The sequence below is a fragment of the Erythranthe guttata genome, chromosome 13, assembly GCF_056151865.1.
Source record: "Erythranthe guttata isolate IM_541 chromosome 13, IM_541, whole genome shotgun sequence".
In the NCBI taxonomy this organism is placed as follows: Eukaryota; Viridiplantae; Streptophyta; class Magnoliopsida; order Lamiales; family Phrymaceae; genus Erythranthe; species Erythranthe guttata.
In genome coordinates, this window is record NC_142545.1 from 335,388 (window position 1) to 359,475 (window position 24,088).

The 24,088-nt window shown below is 36.2% G+C and overlaps 4 protein-coding genes across 6 annotated transcripts; 3 read left to right on the forward strand and 1 right to left on the reverse strand.

The window, feature by feature from the left end:
- Positions 1 to 1,968: 1,968 nt before the first annotated feature.
- On the forward strand, positions 1,969 to 4,130 carry LOC105951926 (period circadian protein). The gene is made up of 4 exons (XM_012975407.2): positions 1,969 to 2,128; positions 2,233 to 2,332; positions 2,645 to 3,034; positions 3,752 to 4,130. Exons 1-4 carry the CDS (start codon positions 2,022 to 2,024, stop codon positions 3,878 to 3,880), a joined length of 726 nt encoding a protein of 241 aa, XP_012830861.2. The 5' UTR covers positions 1,969 to 2,021; the 3' UTR covers positions 3,881 to 4,130.
- An 819-nt stretch (positions 4,131 to 4,949) lies between these two features.
- On the forward strand, positions 4,950 to 14,217 carry LOC105951928 (uncharacterized). 2 transcript variants are annotated; one of them, XM_088812215.1, is made up of 16 exons: positions 4,950 to 5,456; positions 6,259 to 6,974; positions 7,911 to 9,143; positions 9,281 to 9,556; positions 9,670 to 9,741; positions 9,955 to 10,035; positions 10,175 to 10,209; positions 10,340 to 10,427; positions 10,502 to 10,654; positions 11,557 to 11,748; positions 12,077 to 12,156; positions 12,275 to 12,347; positions 12,436 to 12,537; positions 12,673 to 12,781; positions 13,223 to 13,310; positions 13,654 to 14,217. In XM_088812215.1, the coding sequence occupies exons 1-16, from the start codon at positions 5,084 to 5,086 to the stop codon at positions 13,838 to 13,840; spliced, it is 3,858 nt and encodes a 1,285-aa protein (XP_088668341.1). In that variant the 5' UTR covers positions 4,950 to 5,083; the 3' UTR covers positions 13,841 to 14,217. The 2 variants fall into 2 exon arrangements, with proteins under 2 accessions (XP_088668341.1, XP_012830863.2); XM_012975409.2 differs by having other exon boundaries at positions 12,676 to 12,781.
- Positions 14,218 to 16,203: 1,986 nt separating this feature from the next.
- COL9 (CONSTANS-like 9) lies at positions 16,204 to 20,055 on the forward strand. 2 transcript variants are annotated; one of them, XM_012975410.2, is made up of 5 exons: positions 16,204 to 16,545; positions 17,333 to 17,988; positions 18,157 to 18,375; positions 18,821 to 19,131; positions 19,454 to 20,055. In XM_012975410.2, exons 2-5 carry the CDS (start codon positions 17,428 to 17,430, stop codon positions 19,581 to 19,583), a joined length of 1,221 nt encoding a protein of 406 aa, XP_012830864.1. In that variant the 5' UTR covers positions 16,204 to 16,545; positions 17,333 to 17,427; the 3' UTR covers positions 19,584 to 20,055. The 2 variants fall into 2 exon arrangements, with proteins under 2 accessions (XP_012830864.1, XP_088668342.1); XM_088812216.1 differs by having other exon boundaries at positions 16,319 to 16,718.
- Positions 20,056 to 20,249: 194 nt separating this feature from the next.
- Positions 20,250 to 23,088, reverse strand: LOC105951838 (Rrp15p protein). Its single transcript, XM_088812217.1, has 8 exons — positions 22,434 to 23,088; positions 22,251 to 22,352; positions 22,064 to 22,148; positions 21,923 to 21,942; positions 21,755 to 21,815; positions 21,381 to 21,460; positions 21,155 to 21,262; positions 20,250 to 20,674 (listed from the first exon to the last, which is right to left on the reverse strand). The coding sequence occupies exons 1-8, from the start codon at positions 22,965 to 22,967 to the stop codon at positions 20,609 to 20,611; spliced, it is 1,056 nt and encodes a 351-aa protein (XP_088668343.1). The 5' UTR covers positions 22,968 to 23,088; the 3' UTR covers positions 20,250 to 20,608.
- Between the last annotated feature and the right edge of the window lie 1,000 nt (positions 23,089 to 24,088).

The following is a 24,088-nucleotide window of genomic DNA, read 5'->3' on the forward strand; positions in this document are numbered from 1 at the left end:
CGTCCCATGAAATCGATTGAGTTAATTATCATATTATAATATTTAGGTGGTGTTTGCAAAAACTTATTTAAAAACATAAGTTAGTAACCGTGAGTTAAGTTAATATTAAGTGTTATAATTCTAAAAGTTGGATTGGAGGTGTTTGTAAAAAATCTGAAAAATCAATTTTAAATAGAAACAAACATGTACATGAGTGCTTTTAAAATTATAGCTTAAAACAACTTATTTTAAGAGAATCTAAAGTAAAAGTCAGTTTTGCAAACACCTAAAAACAGATTATATGAAAAATGTATTTTAATTAAATTTGGTGTGCATTTACATAGAAGTCCAATTGCTCTTTGGCTCGCCTTATCCCATCTAAATATAATATATAACTGCACTCCGTCAAATAAAATTTTGTGTAATTCTGATGCAGTCCGTCAAATCTACTCCACCCTCACTTCCGTTGCTCCCATCATATCGTCGAAACTATGCCACACAAGCGCACACATAATCACACACTTACATACATGCATAAACAACCACACACATGCATGCATGTACACATACGATTTTTTTTTATTTTTTTTTTTAATCTAACACAAATATTCAAGTTATTATTTGTTCTTAATATAAAATGGTTGCTTGTTATTCCACGTGCAATGCCAATGGACATATGCTTGGAGATTGGAGTTTGGATGATTCGTTAAGGCAACGAAAGTGCTTTTTTTCCTTACTACAAAAGTCAAATGATTAATTTTCCTTAATTATCAACTACTTATCATCCATTATAAGACGTTATTAATTATGCACGTGATTAATACGTAATAGCTAATTAATGCTTGTGAAAATAGCCTCTCTCTATATATTTAGGCTTGTAACTTATTACTCCATATAACTTGAATTAATTTTCGACTAAGCTGGTGTTTGCAAATGATTATTTAAAAACATAAATAAGTGATTGTGAGTTAAGTTGGTTTTAAGTGCTCATTTCTATAAGTTGGGGGTGTTTGCAAATATTCCGAAAAATGAACTTAAATAAAAAAAAACAAATTTTATGGGTGCTTTTAAAAATATAGCTTAAAGTAGATTAATTTAAGAGAAACAAAAACAAAAATTGATTTTGCAAACAACCGAGAACAGATTATGAGCAAAAAAAAAATCTCATAATCACTTTCAAAAATCTTTTGGAAACACCACTTAATTAGTTATTTAGTTAGTAAAAGATGTTCGGTTCGTTGAATGATTATATTTTGTATTTAAATTGTTAAATTCAAATAATATTATATGTGACTTGTTGTAAAAACAATTATTTAGACACTAAAATATCAATTTAAGGATATATAAATGATTACATTTATGTATTTTCATAAATTTAAGGATAAATTAAGCCTATCCTCCAGAGATAATATCAAATTACGAAAAATCTCTTGTATTGAGTAACTACAACCATCTCCTCACCTATTAGTTTTCTTATACGTCCACGCTTATGGTGTTAGATTCAACATAATTTTATAGATTTCGTGGATAATGTACTCTAGTTTGTACTTGTTTGTGCAAAAATGTAAGTTTATGATGCACTACAATTTGATATTTACAAATCGAGAGACGCAGCTTATGATCATCTTTTTGAAAATAGAGCTCGAACGGGGAAAAACGATAACAACCTGAAGAATATTCCACATAGTCTTGAAGATTCTAGTAAATTTGACACCACAAGGGTGAGCGTGTAAGAAGATTCATAATTAAGGGATGGTTGTAACTTGTAATTACCCAAACATGATGGATTTTTTTCGTAATTTGACACTACCTAGGGGGTGACCGTAATTTAGCCTAAATTTAATGAAATAATGATATTTAACAAAAATGACAACTTTTGTAGAAGAAGTCCTTGTAGTTTTTGATTAATTTCACTTTCATCCTCAATTATATTTCAGCAACGAGTTCAGGTTAAAACAATATGCTTTGACCAAAATACCCTTCAGCCATATATTTATTATTAAATTAAATTAAAGCTGATATTTTTACAAAGCATAGAAAAAATGAAGGTCGCCGAGAAAGTGATACTCCTACTCAACGGCGGCGACGCCCTCGCAGCCGCCGTATCCGGCGGTCTCAACCCAAACCCTAACTCAAATTTCCAAACGCTGTGAGTACTATTTGAATTTTCCCCTCATTTGATAACTTTTGTTCTTTATATTTTCCGTTGTATTGAACAGAACACTGTGAATTTTCGATTCATTTTTTTTCCAGAAAGGATTCCTTTGGTTTCCCGTTGGAGAGCTACGGAATCGAAGATCGGAAGGCCTCCGGTGAAATCATTCATTTTATCGATTCCGATGGCCATTATGAGGTAATTAATTGCCGGAGCTGGAAAAATCTTTTGAATTTATTTAAATACCGAGCTATTTTATTTTTCGATTTATTTATAATTTGATTTAAATCTACTATTCATGGCTGCTCAATTGTTCTGAGGGTTATTTTTGAAGAACTGAAGGGATTTATAATAGTAGATTGGTTATTGGTTTAATCTGATATGTGGAAACCTAAAAAAAGGGATTCATAATTTGCTCACTGTTTCGAAGTGTTGCTATTCTTAGTAATTTATCGACAATTGTTTAAGCTTCGATATATTGATATTTCAAACACTCGATATATTTCTCAGGTGTCGATTCTGCTCTTGCAAAGTTATGAACCGCCACTCTTAGCGTGTGCTCTGAACGAAGTTTTGTTGAAATTAGCTGGAAACGATTTATCTACTATGCCAACGCTAATAGCCCCTTTCATCGTGCCAGAATCTAAGCTTAAACAAGAAAACAACTATTCACGGAAAAATGACAAGGGTTCAGTTTATGGCATCAAATTAGGTCACACGACGGATGTAACCGAGGCATTGAGCTCCAGATTGCCAAAATCCCCACCTTTTTCGCAGATTAATCACGAGGGTTTGGCTATGTTGCTTCATTTGGTAAACGTCATTAAGATTCCTACGGTTGTGCTGATTGGCTTAAGTGACCAAAGTGTATCGAATAAAAACTCCAAAGAGGAACTCGAGGTACGTTAATCTTTTCTTTCTTTGAATGTCAGTGTCTTTTGTGGTGCATATTTAAAGTCGTTTATCCTTTAGGCCTCGTTTGGTTCGCACGATAAGATTATGCAATTTTGTGAGAACCCAATTATATATTTGGACCACGAGAGATCCAATGTACAATTCTCAATAACCCTATTGCACTAACCAAACATCAAATATGACCTAATTATTTAATTAATCATGTTATCTTCCCAACCAAATTACGTTTACGGACCTCAAGTTTTACTCTTCTTTTTTTCTTCTCAAATTGTTGCATCCGTGACGCAGCGTATGAGCATATTATAATTTATACATGCTCAAAGTAGCAATTGCCTTAAAAACTAGAATGTGTTATATGTTGCTTTATATAATCCCATTCTCTGCCACATTTGGTGAATTTGTTGGTTGATGTTGTACATCTCGATTCTTGTTTTCTTGAATTGAACAATCTCGTGAAGTAATCAATATTTTTTTTTTACTGGATGTTGAAAGTTAAAACTAACTTGAAATATGTGATGGTACTACTATTACACTATCCGTAAATTGTGGTTGGCCAAGCTTCTGTCTTGTGTATTTTCCGGTAGCAAGTACACCTGCAGATACATTTTGGTTTTACAAAACTGAATTTTTCTTTTCCTTCTTACAGGCGTGTTTTGCGCTTGTCTTTACTTAATTTTGATTCTAACGAGGAATTTTTGTCAGGTAATATGCGAGATAGGAGATCACTTGGCGAGTGTTTCTTCTCTCGTTTTTTCGAAAGAAAAGATGGTTCAAAATCCAACCAAGATTTCAAGGGACGACAAAGAGGCTTGGCGTGCACTGTACGGATGATATCGGCTTTTTACGCAGTTGCAGAAGAATTACGATCTTCTTTCCTTAGTTTTAGTTTTGTTTACGAGACCGTCTTCTTTAGGTCGAAACTTTGTCACTTGTTTTAGTTGCAAATTACTCTGTAACTGCTTTTGTGAAAGTCTTGATAGCTGTGTAGCTCAAGTTGTAATAGAAAATTCTACACTTTATTTGTGCTTCTGAGTTAATCGATCTTACAAATTATATAAACAAAATAATGGTTTGATGAAAATTGTAAGGCTGCACTTGGGTAATTACAAGTGGCCCTTGACTATATATTATTTTACACGTCAATCCTTATAATCTCAAATTTACCTACTAAACAAGGGGGGATTACGTAAGATAATACATAATTTAGGGGAATGGTTGTAATTATTCAAACATAAATGATTTTTTTGTGATTTGACATTACCTTAGGGGTGACCGTAATTTGCCCTTTAATTTAACAATAATTTAATTTAAAATTCTTCCGATAATTATTTTCTCAAATTCAAATCATTTAATCCTAATTATTCCTTAATGCATTAGTAAAAAATAACAAATACAATCTAGGGTAAAGTACGGCCACTCCTGAGTTAAGGTTAACTTACGATAAAAACCTTCATTTTTTAATTGCAACAACCCCTCTCAACTATGAATTTTTTTACATGTCCACCATGGCATTGTCAAATTTAGTGGAATTTTACAGATTATATGAAATATTCTCAAGTTTGTACCCATTTTATCCCATTCGAACCCCACATTTTGAAGCAAGATTATCATAAGATGTGTTTTTTGGCTTTTATATATCAGATTCTGGTGCATCAGGAACTGCATTTTTGCACAAAACGAGTACAAACTAGAGAACGTTTTACGAAATCTAGAATATTATGTTGAATTTGACACCATATGAGTGGACGTGTAAGAAGATTCATAGTTGAGGAGGTGGTTGTAATTATCCAAACAGGGGGTTTTCGTAATTTGACCTTACCTCAGGGGTGGTTGTAATTTACCCTTGAATTAATTGTATGTACCATTTTCATATTTCTATAACATAAGGGGTGGAAAATACAATTTCCAAATGTTCTACATCCGAAAAGCATTCAAAGCAAGAACGGCCATTTTCCCTCCAAAAGAGGCGAGGGGCAATTGTAAAACCCTAGCTCTGAGAAACTCAAAACTCAACGAAATTGCTCGCCAGTTTCCATGGATTCTAAGGAGGAAGCCAACGCCGACGGCCACCGCCACAATATGCCGACCGAAAACTCCGACACCATAGCTCTGCAGAAGAAGCGGGCCCGCAGGGTGAGCTTTGCCGAGATGACGTCGATTCACTTCTTCGACCGCGACGAAGAGTCCAACGGGACTCCATTGGCGCAGACTGCAAAACTCGGCGAAGATTCTCCGGTCCAGTCAGGGCTCTTCAGGCAGCTGGAGCTTGATAAGGAGTTTGAATGCTCCGATGACGGAAATGGCATTGACGAAGATGAAGAGATGGAAATGCAGAGGTCGTTTCTCCGGCCAATTGGGTCGCCTTCTCCGGGCGGGAGCACTTTCGGCTCCGCCTCTTCTAATGACGGCAAGTTAACTAATTTTTCACCTCTAATGGTTCATCGAAATTATTTCGATCAATTTCTCTTGGTTTTTACTTTCAGTCTTCTGTCAACAATATGGTGCAAATTTATGCTACAGTTACTTGTACTAGTTCAGTTGTGCAGTTTGAATTTGACGTACGAGCTGTTTTAGTTATTGTTATAGACGTTTAATATAACTTCAGACTGGTGCTTATTGCATATAATTAGATGTTATAGATGTTTAATATGATTAATCTGCACACTGTAGATTGTTAAATTACCGGTGCAAATTTTATCTACCTCGTTATTGCATATTGGCATTTACCTCTACATGTGATGGTACACAGTAGCAGGCAATTCTAGAGAGGACTAATGCAGAAAGTTTAAAATCTGGAATGTATGAATTGGATATCTCACAGTTGATATGATAGCGAAAATTCTGAAGAACTGGGACTCAATCATTTCTGCCGTGGGACCTAATTTGATGCCAACACTAATAACATTTGCTCTGAACGTATTGATTATATTCTATTTTTAGTTTTGGAGTTTTGCCTCGCCAAAGCCTTACTTCTTATATGGTATTAGTATCTCGTAGTTGCTCAAGTATCAACTGTCAAATGTTTTTAAGACTAAAAAATGAGTTTACTGCTGTAGACATTGAGAATTTTGGTGCCGTAGCAGGACTTTGGTTTCTGATTGTATCTTATTATGAAACTCCTGATACTTTTACGTCCCTTCGTTCTTACAGTTTTTCTTCTTTCGGAAATGTTAATCACTAACATTTTCCTCTGAATTTTCCTCAAGCAGAAGATAATTTCTTCGGCCCTGTATCAGCCAATTTTATAAGGCCCGGCCGATTGTCTGACTCTGCAGCTTCTGATGACAATCATGATGTTACAATGGATTCAACAGCTTTCTCCATGCATTATCGCAGTCTTGCTAGATCAGAGTCCGGATTAGATCTAAAGACACCTACAGGAGGTCCACTCTTCTTTGAAGATAAAACACTAACAAATGCAAATACCATAGGCTCCACGATTGTCGCGTTAGGTAAAAATCATATTGCCAAATCTTCTATGCCTGTCACTGAAGTAAGTGGCAGTCACAACTCCAGTGAAATGAGTATTGTAGGGGAGAACTCTAACAAGTATGACTACGAGAAACTATCACCGGGATTGGTTGCCCTCCTGGCTGAGAGCAGGGACGACTTCCTTAATGCTAGTGTCATTACTTCACCTTCGCCTACACGTAAGGAAAGTGAGGTTCTGCTTTCAGCTGATCAACTGGATAACCTTGTCGATGTAAGTGACTCTGTAAGGAAGGGAACAGGTCTGATTAATTCCCACAATTTGCTGAATGGGGAAGAATCTGCTGCTCACAGTGAATTTGTGGAGGCAAATGGTCCTCATAGAACATTATCTAGTGGTCCTTCTCCTGAAAAAAAATCATCCAATGCATTGGTTGCTGTAAATTCCAACAGAGATAATCACAAACCAAATAGGTCCCCGTCGCAGCTGAGTAAAGTAAGAATTGGTTCCAAAGCACTGCGTATCTAATATTTCTTTGAATTTATGCTCCTTATCTGTATAATCTGGCATTTTGGAAAAAAAATCAGTGCATTATTTGATTTTAGTTTTTTGAAATATCAGTATGCTTATTCCTTTAATGCTTCATTTGTCCCTTTTTTTGTGCTCTCATACGTTCGTGAAGTTCTCTGCTTGAAAGATATTTTAAGACAGAATTGATCGTTTTGACTCCACTTGTTTCTAGCATTTGATGATTGTATACAGTTGTTTTTTTATGTAATTATTTACCATTTTATGTAGTCAAGAAAATAATTATCTTCATCAAATTAATTTTTCATGCGATTGCTCATTCTGCATGTGTAATTGAGATATACTTGGTCATAAAGTTTAACCTATCAATTTCATTATAGACTCTATTTCTCACCATTTAACCATAGTTTAAGATTCTTGAGCTTAAACCAAAACAAGGATAGCTTGACTAGTGGCGAAAAGATTTAGGCACTAGTTACCCTGTTAATAATACTTAATTCTTCACCAATATTTAGCATTCCTAAAATTAGTCTTACAGGAAAAGATTTTATACATTTTCCAATCCTTAAAGAGAACAAAATTGCTATTTATAACTAGTCGTGATAAATATGCTTTGCCTTGTGCCATATGCCATAGTGGGTTGTCTTGATATAATGAATGGGGGCAATTGTGGTTGATCTCTGTGTCAAAAATTATTTCTTTAGATTATCAGCGATTTAATTCTTAAGGGAAATGAATTGTCCCATACACCATCCCCCCCCCCCCCCCCCCCCCCCCAAAAAAAAAAAAAAAAAAGAAAAGAATAAAAGGGAGAGAGAGAGACTGGTATTTTAGAGTACTAATTTCTGGTAATGTCCTTACATAATTTGATCACGAGTTGATAGGTTTAAATTGTTTGTACAGAATGAATCTGACAATTCGTTGGTAGCATCGACATCTTCTCCAGTCAAACTGCAACAGACTCTTCTGACTACTGCTTCTCCAGCTAACTATTGGAAAATGGCAACTCCTTTGCTAGAACACCCTGGTTCCTTAATGAGAAGTGAAACCGTAGAACGTCAAGAGACCGAAACATCCATCCAGAAAAGCATTTCTAAACTGGAATTGCTCGAGAAATCTGCCTTCTCTTCTAGTTACAGGGCTAAAGTTGACAGTTCCACCGTAAAATCTCTGGATTTTTTAAGATCCCCTAATATTGATAGCTTCTTTGGAAAAATTCATAATATTTCTAGAATCAACTTTGTTGAAGATCCAGTTACTGAAGAGAAACTTTTCGGTGTTCATCCGAGTAAGAGTTATGCTTTCAGCATGCATGATGCCAGAGCTGAGGCTCTGAATCACACCAGTGGTGAAAATCATTTGGAAGAACATTTGGGTCAAATTATGGGTGGAAAGTTGCCAAATGAAATGATTCCCAAAAATATCTCTACAGATCAATCAAGACATGGGGGACCTGCTGCTTCACCCTCTAAGATCACATGGTCTGGAAATAAATTGATGGATGGTCTGTTTCCATCCAAACACTCAAATGAAGATGCACCATCAACTGAAACTGAGTCCTTTCTGGCTGAAATTGCTTCAGGTGAAGGTAGAAAAGCAATTGTTACTCCTAAATCCACTTCTCCTGCAGGAAGAATGGTAGAGAAGAAATTATCAGCTTCACCGGGTCTTCTATCTTTCCAATCTAAACCTTTATTGCTAAGGAGTCCACTCAAACAAATTTCAGACTCTGACAAAGGCCATGATTCAACTCCAGAGAGAAATCTTGCTGATACTAACCTCTCAAATGCAATTGACAGGGATGCGGTATCTAAGGGAATGACTGGAGAGTTAAGCTCACCTTTTGTTGAAGCTAACTCCCTCAAAAACTTAACTGAAGTAAATGCAATGGATAAAGCGGAAGTTGATATTTGTAATGGGAAGGAAGTAGTTGGAACCATTGACAACTTCAGTACTCCTACTAAGGAGAAGAAGTTCCAGTTCATGCATTCCACAAATCTGGACGAAGTTAACATAACTAACAGGAACATCTTGAGAATTGAGGACAACGTACCCAGTACAGAATCCAGAGCTATTTCTCATGGTTCTGTTTCTTCACCTGCCTGCAGTAATTTAGAGGAGCCAAGGTTGCAGAAGGTTAGTTATTTTCCAGAGCCGTTTCACACTTTCAAATACTGTGTCTTTTTTATGTATCCGAACCAATCTGATTGCATTTAGAGGCCGAGATGGTTTCTAATTGTGGTTTCTTTTGGTGCTCACTATGGTCATATCAGTGTGCAGTTGAGCCCCCTACAGCCAGCCCTTTAAGGAAAAAGCTTGGTTATAAACAGTCCTCCAGAATATCCTCGCCTAAAACTACTCAGCTGAGTGGTTCTGCGAACAAGAGAAATGTAGAATTGCTGCTGAGGGATACACAACATAGGACTGAAATGGCCATAACACAACGGAGTCCCAAACTTCAGAAAGCTGGGAGTTCTGATGGAGAGACAATATCGTATCCAAATGAAGGTAGAACAGCGCTGGCTGGCCATGAGAAGAAGTGGAGTGATGTATGTTTGATTCAAGTTCTACTTATATGCTGTTGTTTTTTGTCTAGAGGGCTGACTGACACGATAGCCCAACATTTTTTTTGTCTCACTCAATCTTGAATCTGAAATTGCAGAGTTACTCTAAATTCTCAGTGGATATGAAAAGGTTAATTTCTAGATCGGCTGATCAGCTTAATCGTACAATGGTATGCTGCCAGTTTCCAGTCATTTCTTATTCTAATAGTAAAATACATGGAAATCCACTTTATAACTTCTGTAAACTATGATAATAACATAATGGTAGTCTTCTTTATTTTATAAGATGATTTTTTGAATATTTTCTGTAGAACTATAGTTGTCTTGTTTTTGAACTGTATGTTATTTTTGCTACGGTATTATTAATATCTTTCATACTTCAGATTGATGTGCTGGAAGATGTGTTGGTTCATCAGCAGCGGTCAAAAATATATGAGATGCTTCACCTTGGAGTTATGCCCCAGGTCTGCTTGGTCATTGTTAAGTGCTTTTCCTGATGTGATTATACCTATGAAATTTTTGCCTCTGTATATTCTTAACTGCTTTGGTCACTTAATTGCTAGCTGCACCGCTCTGAGTTCATTTATATGTTCCTATTTTCAGAATACAACTGTTCTTCACGATGTCCAACTTGATAAGTAAGTACTTCCTTCTGTAAGCGATTGAAACAAAACGTCTGTTGCATCTGCATGATGTTTCTTTATTCTGGTTCAATGATCTAAACTTGCTTTTAAAAATGGTAGGCCCGCTTACATATTTTTGATGCAGAATAGCTGAAACAAAATCAATGTTGCATCAAGTTGTGTTCGGAAAAGCAAAATTGCAGCTGAAGCATGCGAAGAGGGATAGATTGTTGGTACAGTTTGTCTTTGTTTTAGTATGTATACTTGTGGTTTAGTGTTTGTCACGAGTGTAGTCTATCTGTTGCAGAAAAGATTGCAGCTATTGAACTCTACGACCAAGGAGTCACAAATATTGAAGGAAAATATTGTGTCACAGCGATTGAAGACATCGACTGTTAATGACTTAGTTGATGCTGTTGGTGATCGGTCGTTGGCTGTCAATTCAAAGAAGGGACATGAGGTATTAAGTCAGACTTAATATGCACCTGCAAGATATGCAATTTACTGTTTGTCTTTGGATTTATTTTTTAATCTTATTTGCCGGCATAATTTGCCTCTCTATCTACATTATGCAAAAGAGGAGATTAAGATCGTTTCATTGCAGCACGAAATCTACCATCTTTGTTATGCCTTGCATCATGTTTTTGTATTTTCCGTCCTTGATAAGATAGTTCTGGCCTTCTGGGTGTTAAACCCATTTGTTTCACGCTGCTGCTAGTATTTATCAAGTAACTAGTATGTGCTTGTAGATAGACTTTGGTAAAGTTCAATATTCTCTGTCTTTCTAAATGGGCTGCATTGCAGATTAATTAATTAGTATATGTTTTAAGCCCACTGCACACCGGCCTCTGCATCCAATTGATGCATTATATACGGAAGGAATTGTAAGAAAGAAATCTTCATCACCACATGCAGAATGCCACAGCCAACTTGTGGTGGTATTATCACTTCAATCCGGACACAGCATCTGTGACATAGGCATGTTGTATCCGTAACACAGGGCTGGTTTATTAGCTGGTAAATTCATGGGTTCAATTTAATACAAAAGATGGACTTGCTAGTATGAAAGCCTAAGCTCTGTTTGTTTGGTTTGGTTTCTCTATTTTTGGCCTTAAGTCAAAAGTTCAGATTATACCTGAAAGAGCAGATGTGGCAAGCTCCAAGAGTACTATCTGGGTTTTTGATTGGTGTTATGTGTTTAGTGCTATGAGCTATTAACGTCTAGTTATGACAACTACTTATTTGTGTGTGTAAACATCTAGATACTGTTTTCTATCATATTGTATTGAATGTATTATTGTCAAGATATTTTGTAAATTTTAGAAGCTAAGCTTCGGTGTAACACACAACTTATGATTCCAGGTTTGCCATGAAAAATTGACTGCAATGAGCCAGTCCTTAGAAGCTTTAGATGGAAAGATTTTGCAATTGATAGGAAGTTTTCATGCATGCTGCAAGATGAAAGCTGAACCAAGCTGTGTCGACACTATTGCCTTAGTTAATAAACACTTGATAAAAAGGGCTTCTTTCAGGTTTCTTCGTCAGGATTTGCAGGTTCATACTCTTGCTTACTACCAACTACCAACAGTAATGAATCTAGAAGAAATTGTTTTTTGTTATCTTACTCCTTATAAGCTTATACTGCGTCTTTATGTTTCACATTTTTTCTTGGTGGAAGTGGATTTGGTGTTCGGTTTGATTTGGGGAGACTGCAGCCTTAACAGTATGTAAATCTTTGTGCAAGGATTGATAGCTGATGTTCAGACACTAGCTAAATGTTTGACTGACAATCCCCTTACTGAGTGTGAAACAGAATATGTATAGAACAGTAAAAGATAAGTCTTGTCACTCTTACTGCTAGTGATCTGTTCTCTTTCTCCAGATGTGGGTTGTCCAAAGTGTGAACTCTACGAATGGTCAGCTCAATGTTGTACTCAGCTACCTTGACTTCATTGTTCAGAGGTTTGCATGAAATTTTCACTTTTCGCATATGCTTTTTTAAGCTGCGATGATAAGAAAATTCTCTTTTCTGCTTCCTCTCACCCTTTCAACTCATAAAATTTTACCAATATTGTTACAGTATAAACATTATCGTTGGTACTACATCAAGTGTCGCAACTTCGTTTAAATTGAATGAGACAAACATCATAAAGGTGACTGCTGTAACCTTAACAGGTTTAATTTTATGCTCTTTCAGTTCTCATGATCATACCTTAATGCAAAAGCCTCTATGCTTCGCAGAATTTCCCAAATATGGATGCTTGCACAGCATTTGCTTTTGTGTTTAATGATGAGAGAGCTTGCAAATTTGTTGGTGCTAAAACTTTGGCATGGGAAACCCAAGTAAGTAAAAATTGTGCATCATCATCTCTTTCTGAAATTGAATAGTTGGAATGAGTGGCAGTTTAGAAGCTAGAATGTTAACTTTTTGCATAATATAATTAGTCTCACTTCTGTTCTTTCCTTGTCACTGATCAGCAGATGACCGGTTCGCTTCTCGGTACCTTGGTTGATGTGGTTGAGGAGGTACAATCAGCACAGATAGAGTTCCAAGATCTGACTCAGTCAAGCTTTTGTTCGCCATCCGGTAAGTGTGTTCATTTATATCCCTGCCATTTTTATTTATTTATGATTTGTAGTCTTCTAGGTTCTCGGCTATAACCTAAATTTTTTGTAAAGTGGATTTATGGTAAATGGTAAATGGTAATTGGTAATTTCTTCTCTGCTCAATACATTTTGCGGTCCAAATTTGTGATTTATGTGTATACCACCTGTTGTGTGGTCCTCTTCGACCTTCTATCAATACAAACAAGTATCTTATTTTGACAACTTGAGTTCGATTTGAATCTTTGGTCCCAAAAGATATACGAGCACTTGTTTATTCTTTAATATTTAAAACTCGAATCATGTTCTGTTCTTGAAAAGTGAGTTTATGCACTCATAGACCACATGTTTTAGATGGAAATGAAATTACTGATAAATCAGGTAAATTATGCCTCTAAATCACAATTATAACTTTTGATTGCAGCTGAGAGGCTTGATCTGATGCTTTGTTTCCTTAATTATAACTCGGGGAGGAAGGTGTTCCTCACACTTGACATGTCTTGCTTGAAACGGTTAGCCCTATTCCCTTATTTATTTATTTATTTTTCTGTGATTTATTCACTTGTGTAATGTATTTCAATTAGCTGAAGAATTGTCCCACCTACGGTTTAGTTTATAACTTTAGCGTTTGCCAGTTGGAATATTTGAGCCACGGATAGTAAAGTAGGCTTTGCCTTTTTCTTGAATTCTTACGAGTTAATAAACTCTGTTTGTAACGGTTTTATTTCATGCACTACAATAACTTGCACTGTAGAAACTTCCGATATTAGATTAGCAGTGTTGTTTCTCCCAGGCTACATTCTAGCAAATCCATTTTTCACTAAATTAATTTCTACGTTTTTTTTTTGGCTGCAGCGGAATCTATCCTTCAGAGATCCTTCCAGTTCAACCAGCATCGCCAGCTGGCGGTCGCAATTGTTCATTCTCTAAGCAAATCTTTGATGAAATTAGAGACGCAGCTAAGCGTATCAGACCTGGATACACGAGGATTTTACGGCTCTGCAGGTGCATTTCCCAGGTGGTTCAGTCTTCAACTTCATAAAACGGTAAATAAAAACGTACACGAGAATATATCATCTTGATTTGCTTGAATTGATAGTCGATCTCGTGCTTGTGCAGTTTTCAAATTTGCATTTTGTGTGCCTATTAAAAATTACAGCAAATGTACTAGTTTGCTAGACTTGTTTGTCATTGCAATGTGTTTACTGATGCTAATTATCGTTAGGGACTGCTAATCTGTTTACAATTTAATTCTTTTGCCCTTTATCACGTACTACCTATGTAGCATGGAAACTTCATCTTCTTAACATTTCCGCGTTTCGCTCACGTTTTGTGTCCGACACTCGAGAATACCTGTTGGACACCTTATGGGTCAATTTGCAATTTCTATAAAGTTAGAGACATATTTGAATGGCAAAATTTTTCAAATATTTTTGTTGCTTCCCTAATAAATTACATGATTTAATGATCAGTTGCAAATCGATAATAAAATTTATTCTGAATATGTTTGTATGAAAATATATAAAAATAATTTATACATAAATAAAAACTTGTATATGTTTATATAGTATATTTATAAATACACCCATATATTTATAGTATTTACACGTTTCCCTCAAGCTTCCGTATCCCAATTTTTAGGACATTGCCGTTTTCCCGCGTCAGTTTTCCTGTTTCCGTGTCCCTGCTACATAGCGTACTACAAAAATCTTACTTTGATACCCATCCTTTGTAAGGTGTAATGAATTGACCTCCCTAAACCTATTTAATTACAACCAGATCCCTTTAAATTCTATTAATCTCACAAAAGAAGACTCTTTAATTTCATTTTTAGTGAACTAATGGAGTAATAATTAATGAATATCACATGTCTCGTCGTTGTTTTGTGAAGTAGTTAGTGCTAATAAAAAAAGTGCCTTATCTTAAACTCCATTTCTTATTAAATTGTTAATTGTCAATTTTAGTGATTATAAAACCTTTTCGGCCAAAGAACTCATGCAAATTGCTTCATGCCTTGCCTTCATCTCTTTCCTTGCCCCGCCACGTGTCCGTACTTGACATGTAATTTACAAGTTGATCATAAATTTGGAACCTAATTATTTACGACAAAAATATACTATACTGCATCAATGAAATACAACATGTAAATTTTTACCATTTACATATTACATGTACATGATTAAATGTAAAATTTTCGACCCATAATATTTTTACGTAGATTCATTGATCAACGAACCTATTAAAGTTGGCGATCATGCGAATCCAATCCATATATAATTGGATTAACTCGTTGTCACTTGGTAATATGTTAAAAGTCGGTTGATCGGATAAAAATGATAAATTTTATTTATTTATTATTCATCAATTTTGTTATAGTTGCTTAGTTTTTTTTTTTTTTTTTTTTTTTTTTTTTCAATCTTCTACTTTAATTCTCATTTATCATTGTAGTACTTTTTTTTAAGATATGATGGTCAATACAACCCATGAACCGAATCAACAAACTCGGGTACCAACCACCATCCAACCTCCTTAAATTGGATTGTCAATCGATTTTTTTTATATCTATCAAAGTCGATTGATGGTTAGGATTGGGTTGACATTCGATAATCAACTAACCCCATCCATGAACCACAAGTACGTAATAGATTGTGGAATCTTATATATTTTACTAAAAATGTAAATCACAGCAGGATATTATTTCAGAATCACCAAACGCGAAAGCAATCTGGTAAAGTCTTGATCGGAAGATTGAAGGCCTCATCTAATCAAATCATCGAACAAATCTATAGCTTCTCATCGAACCCTAACCCAGTGATATTTCTTAGTTTCATGCTAGCTAATTGACGGGAATCAGACTTGTTATGACTGGCCGATTTGTTATAAATACGAAACACCGTCGAGGAGGTGAACCATAGTACTCAAATGATCACGTTAATTTTTAAATGTTTGCACATTGTGTATTTTGTGCCCATATTTCGCAAAAAAATCTATTTTCGAGGCAATGTATAAATCGGACGGGTCAGAATTAGCACTCACAGAAGAATTTTAATTTTCTTCACAAGTTACAAAATTAATTCCAATTCAGTTAAAAAAATTGACAATCAAAATTTCGAAAATTGGAATTGCAGAAATTCGAAAAATATAATTATTTAATCACCAAAAATATAAAATACATAATAACATCGATATCCTATTTGTAATTTACATAAAAAAAATGCAATCTTCATAAGTTTTTCAAAAACTTCCAAAATCAAAATCTAATGTACACTCTAATTCTTATCCAAAATATTTAAAACAAAATTTGCAAAAATCTGAAAATGTACAGGTGGAAATCACAAAGACTATTCCAATTTCAACCCATAATTAAGACACAAAAAAGAGTGGGCCCCACCTCACATCCTCTTCGTCTGAAAAAAAAAGAAAAAGGAAAAAAGAAAGAAACTTTCTCTCTCTCCTGCACTTTTTAGCACTTTAATAATTAATATAATATTGAATCTCTCTATCATACCTTAAAAGTTTCAGCCTAACAGATTTCACTTCACCCTCATCTTCTTCGAGCTGCTTAGATAGAGAAAGCTAGAGAGAGAGAGAAGTAGAGAGAGAGAAAAAAGGCCTCTTGTAGGAAAAGTGCCATCTATCTTTCTGTTGTTTGTTAGGGTTTATAAGTTAGATTCGAAAAAGGTGCAGAAAGAAAAGCCCATGTGCTTTTTCTTCTTCCGTCTTCTGAATTTCGGATTGCTGAGTTAGGTAAACACATCACTTGTTGAAAATTCGGTTATTCTTTTTAGCTCTCTTATAATTTAAAAACAAAAAATTATTTTTTATTTTGTGTGTGTTCTTTGGATATGAGTATTTCTGGATTGGAAATGGTCCGGATTTCCCAATTGTCAGCTGCAAATCTGCTAATTTTTCTGTCGATGGTACAATTTTCCATTTTTGTTTGTGAATTACTACTCTCTCTCTATTTTCTATTTATTTTTATGAATTACTAATATCTCTCTCTCTCTCTCTCTCTCTCTCTCTCTCTCTCTCTCTCTCTCTCTCTCTCTCTCTCTCTCTCTCTCTCTCTCTCTCTCTCTCTCTCTCTCTCTCTCTCTCTCTCTCTCTCTCTCTCTCTCTCTCCAATAGAAAAGAAAATGTTTGCAGATAATCTTGGTTGTGTTGAACTAGAACAAGTTGATTTTATTTTGCTTAAATTCTTGACTTGTTGTTTGGATTCTTGATTCCCAACATGGTGGGGACTTGGAGTAACCTTTTCATCTCCTTTTTTATCTGAATGGATTTTAATTTTATTTTTATGACACCTATTTATTTTATGGTGATATATATCAATAAAGAATATGTTCTTGCAAAAATTTTCCTCTAGTAAAAGTAACCTGGCTTTATGTATCATAAAGGGAATATTGCTATCGATATTTGTTATTTACCGAAGCCCCGTTGCCAAGACTCGTATTCCTTTCGTTTCGAATAATGATGGGTAATCTTTTTTAGCATTCTTCTGATAATATTTTTCGTTTGCGCCATTTAACTGCAGAGAATGATACATCTCCCGATAAAGCTGCGGACCATCGTTTAACTTCTTTCTACCCGTTTGAATAAATTATCGGAACTAAAGTTCGAATCGCGATAATGGGTTATCTGTGCGAGTTCTGCGGAGAACAGAGATCCATAGTTTACTGTCAGTCCGATGCAGCGAGTTTATGTTTATCATGTGACCGAAATATCCATTCCGCAAATGCCCTTTCGAAGCGTCACTCGAGGACACTTGTTTGTGAAAGATGCAATTCTCAGCCAGCTTTCGTTAGATGCGTCGAGGAAAAGGTATCTCTTTGCCGCAACTGCGATTGGATGGAACATGGTAATGGTTCGAACGTAAATACTGCGCATAAAAGACAAGCTGTTAATTGTTACACCGGCTGCCCTTCGGCTTCCGAACTTTCGGCGAATTGGTCTTTTCTCTTAGATTCCACGTGCGAGCAGGGAATTAATTTATTGAGCATTACCGATAAAACGCCGCCGATCACTTGTGAAAATTCCGCAGGAAAGAATAACAATAGTCAAGTTTTGGGGGAATCGAATAATGTGGATGCGGATAAATCAACGGAGTGGATGGATTCACTAACTCCTTTGCTTGATCATAGGCTGAATGTGGACCATCGATCTGGATCTACGAGCTCTTCTGCGCCCAAGGTAGCAATCTTTGCGTAAACGTTCGATTGATTAGATTCTTGGGTTTTAATTCGTTTCTGATATTCTAGAACATATGGCTTTTACGATAAATAGCAACTTATTGGTGGTTTATTATTTTCCTCCGTTTTATTTACAGCACATGAAAATACTCTCGTTTTTCACGTGCAGGTTTTCTTATCGGGAGCAAAGGGACCTGCTGTATGCGAGGATGGTGGTTTATATGATGATCTTTGTATGGATGAGGTCGACTTGAATATCGAAAATTATGAAGAACTTTTCGGTGTAGCTTATGATAATCCGGAACTTTTTGGTTACGATGGTATCGATGAAATATTCGGGACAAAAGACATGTCCGGATCCAACTGTCACGGTGCTTATGCTGCTGAGGTATTTCCTCTTAATTAATACCGTTTAACAGTAGAAGATTAACTTTGTTACTATCATGAAGAAATGTAAGGAACATTAATGAAAAGTCGAAAATACAACGATAGTTGCGGATGAACTTTTGCATCTATGAAATATTTTTCCTCGTTGATTTCCGCGCAAGATTGCTTTTAAAATTTTATGCAAATTCTTAATAATTTACGTAGGCACTGTCTTCTTTTCGTGTTCGCTGCTTTCCTAAACACAATTTTCAGTGCTTCAATTGTTGTATAAAGAAGCGTTAAATATTAGTACGGTGGACGACTTGGTATATGATCGAACTTATACTAAAAGATCAATGAATAATACAAACGTATTGGCATTGCTTGTAATATTTTTCATTTGTGCCAGACGTTCGACATATCGGATTATTATTCCACACTCATAAATATTGATTAATACTTGCTAGGGGTCGTCAATTGGAGGGGCAAACGTGATGCAATCAGCTTGCAGTAATGCCGAATCTGCAGATTCATTTGCTAGCTGCAAAACGGAGCCAAACTTGCGTTATTCAAGACAGTTGCATCAAACCCTTTCGTTTTCTGGGATTAATGGTGAAATTGAAATCAACGGTGGAGATTTTCAAGATTGCGGAGTTTCTTCATCAATGGCAATCGCAGGTGAGCCGCCATGGTACCCTCCAGGTCCCGATAGTTCACTGCCTTCCACTAGTAGAACTGACGCCGTAATGCGTTACAGGGAGAAGAAGAAGGCGCGAAAGTAAGTTTCGTTCCTCTCGTTTTATTTTTTTCCTTCCACTAGTAAATTTTTTTTCCGTTTTCCTCTAAAAGTCATCCTTCATTTAAAATTGCTAAAAAAACTCCCATGTTATTAATATTTCCAAAAAACCCCTTATAATGCATTATTCTTTTAGCACATTACCACCAAATACCGAGTCTTGACCCCCTAAATAGTGAGTGTTTAGCGAGGGGCAGTTATAGAAAACACAAGTTTTTGAGAAGCAGTGGGGGGGCCATGGCCCCCCTAGCCGAATGATGGTTTAATGTTTTTTTGTCCTTTCCGTTTACGATTGAAATGACAGATTCGAGAAGAAAGTAAGGTACGAATCTCGAAAGGCGAGAGCGGATGTAAGGAGGCGTGTTAAGGGGCGGTTTGTCAAGGCTGGTGATGCTTACGATTACGATCCTTTAAGCCCAAGCCGAAGCTTCTGAGTTAAAAAAAAAAAGGAAAAGAAAATCTCTTTGCTCAAATTCATCTGAATTTGTCACAGGGGGGGGGGTTAAAATTGCAAAGTCACAGACGTTGGTCGATAACGAAAAAGAGAGAGGTAAGTATTATTCGTGACTGCATTTACCATATGGTGTAAATTATTATTCGTGTATGTGGGGAATAGATACATATATAACTTCCCAATATATTTCTTTCTATTTTCTGCCTTTGTGGGCAAAAAATATCGTGGGACGGCAATTATACTTGGCAACGTAGTAATTACGTCCAGTATAATGTCGGATTACGAGAAAAACGAAAGTATGTGGCAGCATAAATACTCGTGTTCATATGGAAAAAGCTTTGTTATGTAATCTTAGTGACTTGTATTTTTTGTCAAAATTTGTAAGTTGTATCAAATTCATTATGCTACACTCGGTGAAGTACATATTTATGGATGAGTTTTAGATTTGTATATATCGGCACGTACAACGTGTGTCTTTCGAACGAGTTGAAATTTGTTGCTTAATTCATTGACTTTTGTGAGTTGTGACCTAAAGTTAGTTAGCCTAACAAGGGATTCATTACATGACTAAGTGAGTTGTTACCTAAGGTTTGTTAGCCTAACAAGTAGTGAAGAAATAATATGTTAGCATTGTGATTTACAAAAATAATATAAAATAAATAATAAATAAATAAATAAAGTTGACCTTGTGACATTAACATCAAGACAGCTAAAGCTTACTTTGTTTGTTTAGGACAAGAGAACATTAACCAAATTTAACAAAAGTGAAGAAACCTGGTATTTTGATTGAACTGAATATTCATATTTAATAAAACACTGAACATGGATTTTCTTCCCTTAAATCTACATTTGGATAATCAAACGGCGGTCGGGGGTGTAATTTTCTTTACTCCTGGAAGTGTTGAACAAGATCACCCGTAAACCTAGTCAACTCGCTCCAAGTATCAAGAACTCATTTCGCCGTTATATAGAGTAGAAAGAAATTGAAATGTCAAAACGAACGCTTTAATCGTCACCGGACGAAGAATCTGCGTCTGATTGCCTCCCGAATTCGTCTTCAACATTTGTATCCTAAAACCACAAAGAACACAATTTTCACATGATGAAAAGACAAAGAAATTTTAAAGGCAACAAGTGATTGCATCAGCTTTTACTACAATATAAAAACAGCTCTAGTATTTCGAGAAATTCATTTCATTACAGACCCCCCTAGTTTCTCAACTTAATTCAGTCCCCGAGACTGAAATTCATTATCGAAACTCAAATCGTGTCACTATTTTTCAGTCAGCGCACCACTAAAAATACGTATACATGGGATTGCTTGCATTTGGATATTAAGTTTTTGCTTCACCCAAAATAAAACCAAAGATTAAATACCATTTTCCAAGTCCACTCTGAGACGATTTAAATTAGTGAACATGTTCGCATATGTCCATGTCCATCTACAGTTGGATCTCGACAATCATGACTTACCCAAAAAGGTTGATATTTCAGGGACTTCAAAGTAAGACAGTTGAACATATAGGGACTATTAACATAATAAAACGTTACCTGCATCTTATCCCAATCTTTCAACTTGGGGTTCGTTAGCATGTAATTATCACGCAGAGGGGCCCATGCAGGACCTTCACCATCAGCAGAGCCACCGGACGTGCCAACCTACAATTTGTCAAACCAAGATAAATTTCATTGAGATCGCAAGTTCATCATCTCTTAGCACATAAATCATCGGTCGTATAAGCAAATGAACTTTTGGGAGAGCTAAAAAGAACAGAACCTTAACAGCAGTTCCAACGGATCCCGATGGTGTCCTGCCCAACTCCGAGAAGAATGCTTCCTTCCTTCGCTTCTTTAATACTGACATAATATGGAACAGAATCTCAACATATATATATATATATATATATATATATATATATATATATATATATATATATATATATATATATATATATATATATATATAACAAACATGCTCAAAATTGAAAATCATATGGTGTGGAAGAAAAACAAATATATGTCGATAAAAACTTGAAATAAATTTTAAAACGACATATAATTAGTAGCTTCTAGTGGCTCTTATTACACCAAGAACGGAATTGTAGGAAACAGAAATAATTTGATATAAGAAATTAAAAGCTATTGAAATACCCTTCTCATCTTTCGATCTCGATGGATTTAAACCGTTCTTAGCATTCTGAGCCTTATTTACCTGCATGAAACATATAGTAGTTCAAAACAAAAAGCGGGGAAAAAACAGAAGCGATTAAATAGTGTTAATACATCGGATATTGATACAAAGTAGGCACATTAACTTACAGCATTGAAAAGCTTGACCACTGATCATTGTAGACCATCAAACATGCATTACAACAAAACAACAATGAGTCTCCGAAACACGTAAATGCAATTAATTTAAACATGCAGTGCAATTTCATCAACCGAAAAATAATTGTTTACCTCCTTTTGTTGCTATTCCCAATAGAAACTTTTCATGGGCATCCAAATGCTTCGGAACCTCCGCCAAATGCCCCTTCTCTCGTATCTTTCATCAAATGAATAGCAAAATTAAAACCAAAAAACCAACCATCACAGAGGAACAATTATGGAAAAGCAAAAGAGTTGAATAATTACAAAAATCCAATACCAAATGTTTCTCCTTCTTCGCCTCGCCCTTCACTTTCTTCTCCGATTCTTCTTCAGCTAGCTTCTCAGCTACTAGCTTCTTATTGGCAGATAATACCGGGCCCTGCAAACAAATCAAACTTCATAATCAAATTTCCCCTTTTTCAAAAAAATAAAAAATACATTCTTGAGAGATTGATTTTACCAGTATATCTTCATCACCACCACTCTTCTTAACAATTTTCTTAAACGCCAATCTAAAAGCATTAATTCCCTCCGCAAACTTCGTAACACCGGGCTGAATCCCGCCATTTTCGTCTTCCGAAACTTCCTCCGCATCAGCCCCTTGATCCTCTTCCTCCCCATCATCCGAGAACCCACCTTCGAATTCATCGTCCTTCTTCTGAAACTTGTTATAAATAGTCTGCCGGGGAAACTGCCCACGAGGAGGCCGCTCCTCCCCACCGCCGCCGCCTCCTCCGTCCTTTCTATTATATCCAGCTGCGCCGCCGGACTGGCGGCGGCGAGGCTGCTCGTCTTCCTCCTCCTCGCCGGAAGAATTGTAATCCCTAGCCCTCTTCTGAAACATTTTTTGCATTTTTTTGTCAACTCGAACCTTGTTATCGGCACCTTGCGGCATCACTCTCTGCCTTTTCTTCGACATTTTTCCCTTCTTCTTGCCTGAGTTCCTTTTCCTGCCGGAAGTATTGACATCAAACGATTGCTTCGTCTCCGCCATTACACCTCTAACCTCTCGAGTTTCAGAGCAGCGTAAATAATTTCCCCCCAAATCGAAGGTTTTCAGTCGGGATTTAGGGTTTAAGGATTTTGGATTTTCTTAAAAGGGCCGAGCCCATCTATATTTATGGGCTTTATGCACCCCTACACTATTATTTATTTATTTATTGTCAAATTACGAAAAACCCCCTCATGTTTGAGTAATTACAACCACTCGTTAACTATAAATCTTTTTGCACGTCCACCCTTGCGGTTTCAAATTTAGTGGAATCTTTGAGATGATATGGAATATCATCACTTTTCTACCAGTTTTATCCATTTCGATCTCTACATCTTGAAGCAAGATGATCATAATATATGTTTTTTGGCTTGTATATATCAGATACTAGTGCATCAGAAACTGTATTTTTACACAAAACGAGTACAAACTAGTGTACATTCTACGAAATCTAGATTATTATGTTGAATTTGACACCATAAGAGTGGAGATGTAAAAAAATCATAGTTGATGGGTATAGACACGGCCACGGGCCGGTTCGGGCCGGTTCGGGCCGGTTCCGGGCCGGTTCGAACCGGTTCACGGTTCACAATGCCCGGAACCGGAACCGGCCCGTGGAATGGGCGGTTCAGTGGGCTGGGTTGGCCCGCCGGTTCGGGCCGGTTCCGGGTCGGCCCGGAAATTTTGAATTTTTTTTTTTTTTTTGAAATATTTGATGAATAAGTAAATTAAAAGAAGTACTTTTAAATAGAAAAGGGAAAATAAATAAATGAAAAGTCAATTTAGAAGCACAAGTTTGAAATATTTGATGAATAAGTAAATTATAGGAGAAATTGGGGTGTGAGCGTATTTATAGGAAAAATTGGGGGGCAAAAAAAATTCAAAAAAAAACAAATTTGGGGTGTGAGGGTATTTATAGGAAAAATTGGGGGGGGGGGGGGGGAAATTCAAAAAAAAGCAAAAACGGCCGGTTCACCCGGCCGGTTCACTAGCCGTTTTTGCTTTTTTTTTGAATTTTTTTTTTTAATCCGGGTGAACAGCCGGGCCGGCCCGGCGGTTCACGGTTCACCATTTCTGAGAACCGGGCCCGTCCCGTGTAGGACGGGCCGGTTCACTCGGTCAAC

Coding starts and splice junctions, on each gene's coding strand:
- LOC105951926 (XM_012975407.2), top strand. CDS start 2,022: ATGAAGGTCGCCGAGAAAGTGATACTCCTACTCAACGGCGGCGACGCC. Junction 2,129..2,232: donor AACTCAAATTTCCAAACGCT/GTGAGTACTATT, acceptor TTTTTTTTCCAG/AAAGGATTCCTTTGGTTTCC. Junction 2,333..2,644: donor ATTCCGATGGCCATTATGAG/GTAATTAATTGC, acceptor TATATTTCTCAG/GTGTCGATTCTGCTCTTGCA.
- LOC105951838 (XM_088812217.1), bottom strand. CDS start 22,967: ATGGCGGAGACGAAGCAATCGTTTGATGTCAATACTTCCGGCAGGAAA. Junction 22,149..22,250: donor CGAAGAAGGAGAAACATTTG/GTATTGGATTTT, acceptor ATTTGATGAAAG/ATACGAGAGAAGGGGCATTT. Junction 21,943..22,063: donor GGGAATAGCAACAAAAGGAG/GTAAACAATTAT, acceptor TACAATGATCAG/TGGTCAAGCTTTTCAATGCT.
- COL9 (XM_012975410.2), top strand. CDS start 17,428: ATGGGTTATCTGTGCGAGTTCTGCGGAGAACAGAGATCCATAGTTTAC. Junction 17,989..18,156: donor CGAGCTCTTCTGCGCCCAAG/GTAGCAATCTTT, acceptor TTTCACGTGCAG/GTTTTCTTATCGGGAGCAAA. Junction 19,132..19,453: donor GAGAAGAAGAAGGCGCGAAA/GTAAGTTTCGTT, acceptor TTGAAATGACAG/ATTCGAGAAGAAAGTAAGGT.
- LOC105951928 (XM_088812215.1), top strand. CDS start 5,084: ATGGATTCTAAGGAGGAAGCCAACGCCGACGGCCACCGCCACAATATG. Junction 10,210..10,339: donor CACGATGTCCAACTTGATAA/GTAAGTACTTCC, acceptor TTTTTGATGCAG/AATAGCTGAAACAAAATCAA. Junction 10,655..11,556: donor ATTCAAAGAAGGGACATGAG/GTATTAAGTCAG, acceptor TTATGATTCCAG/GTTTGCCATGAAAAATTGAC.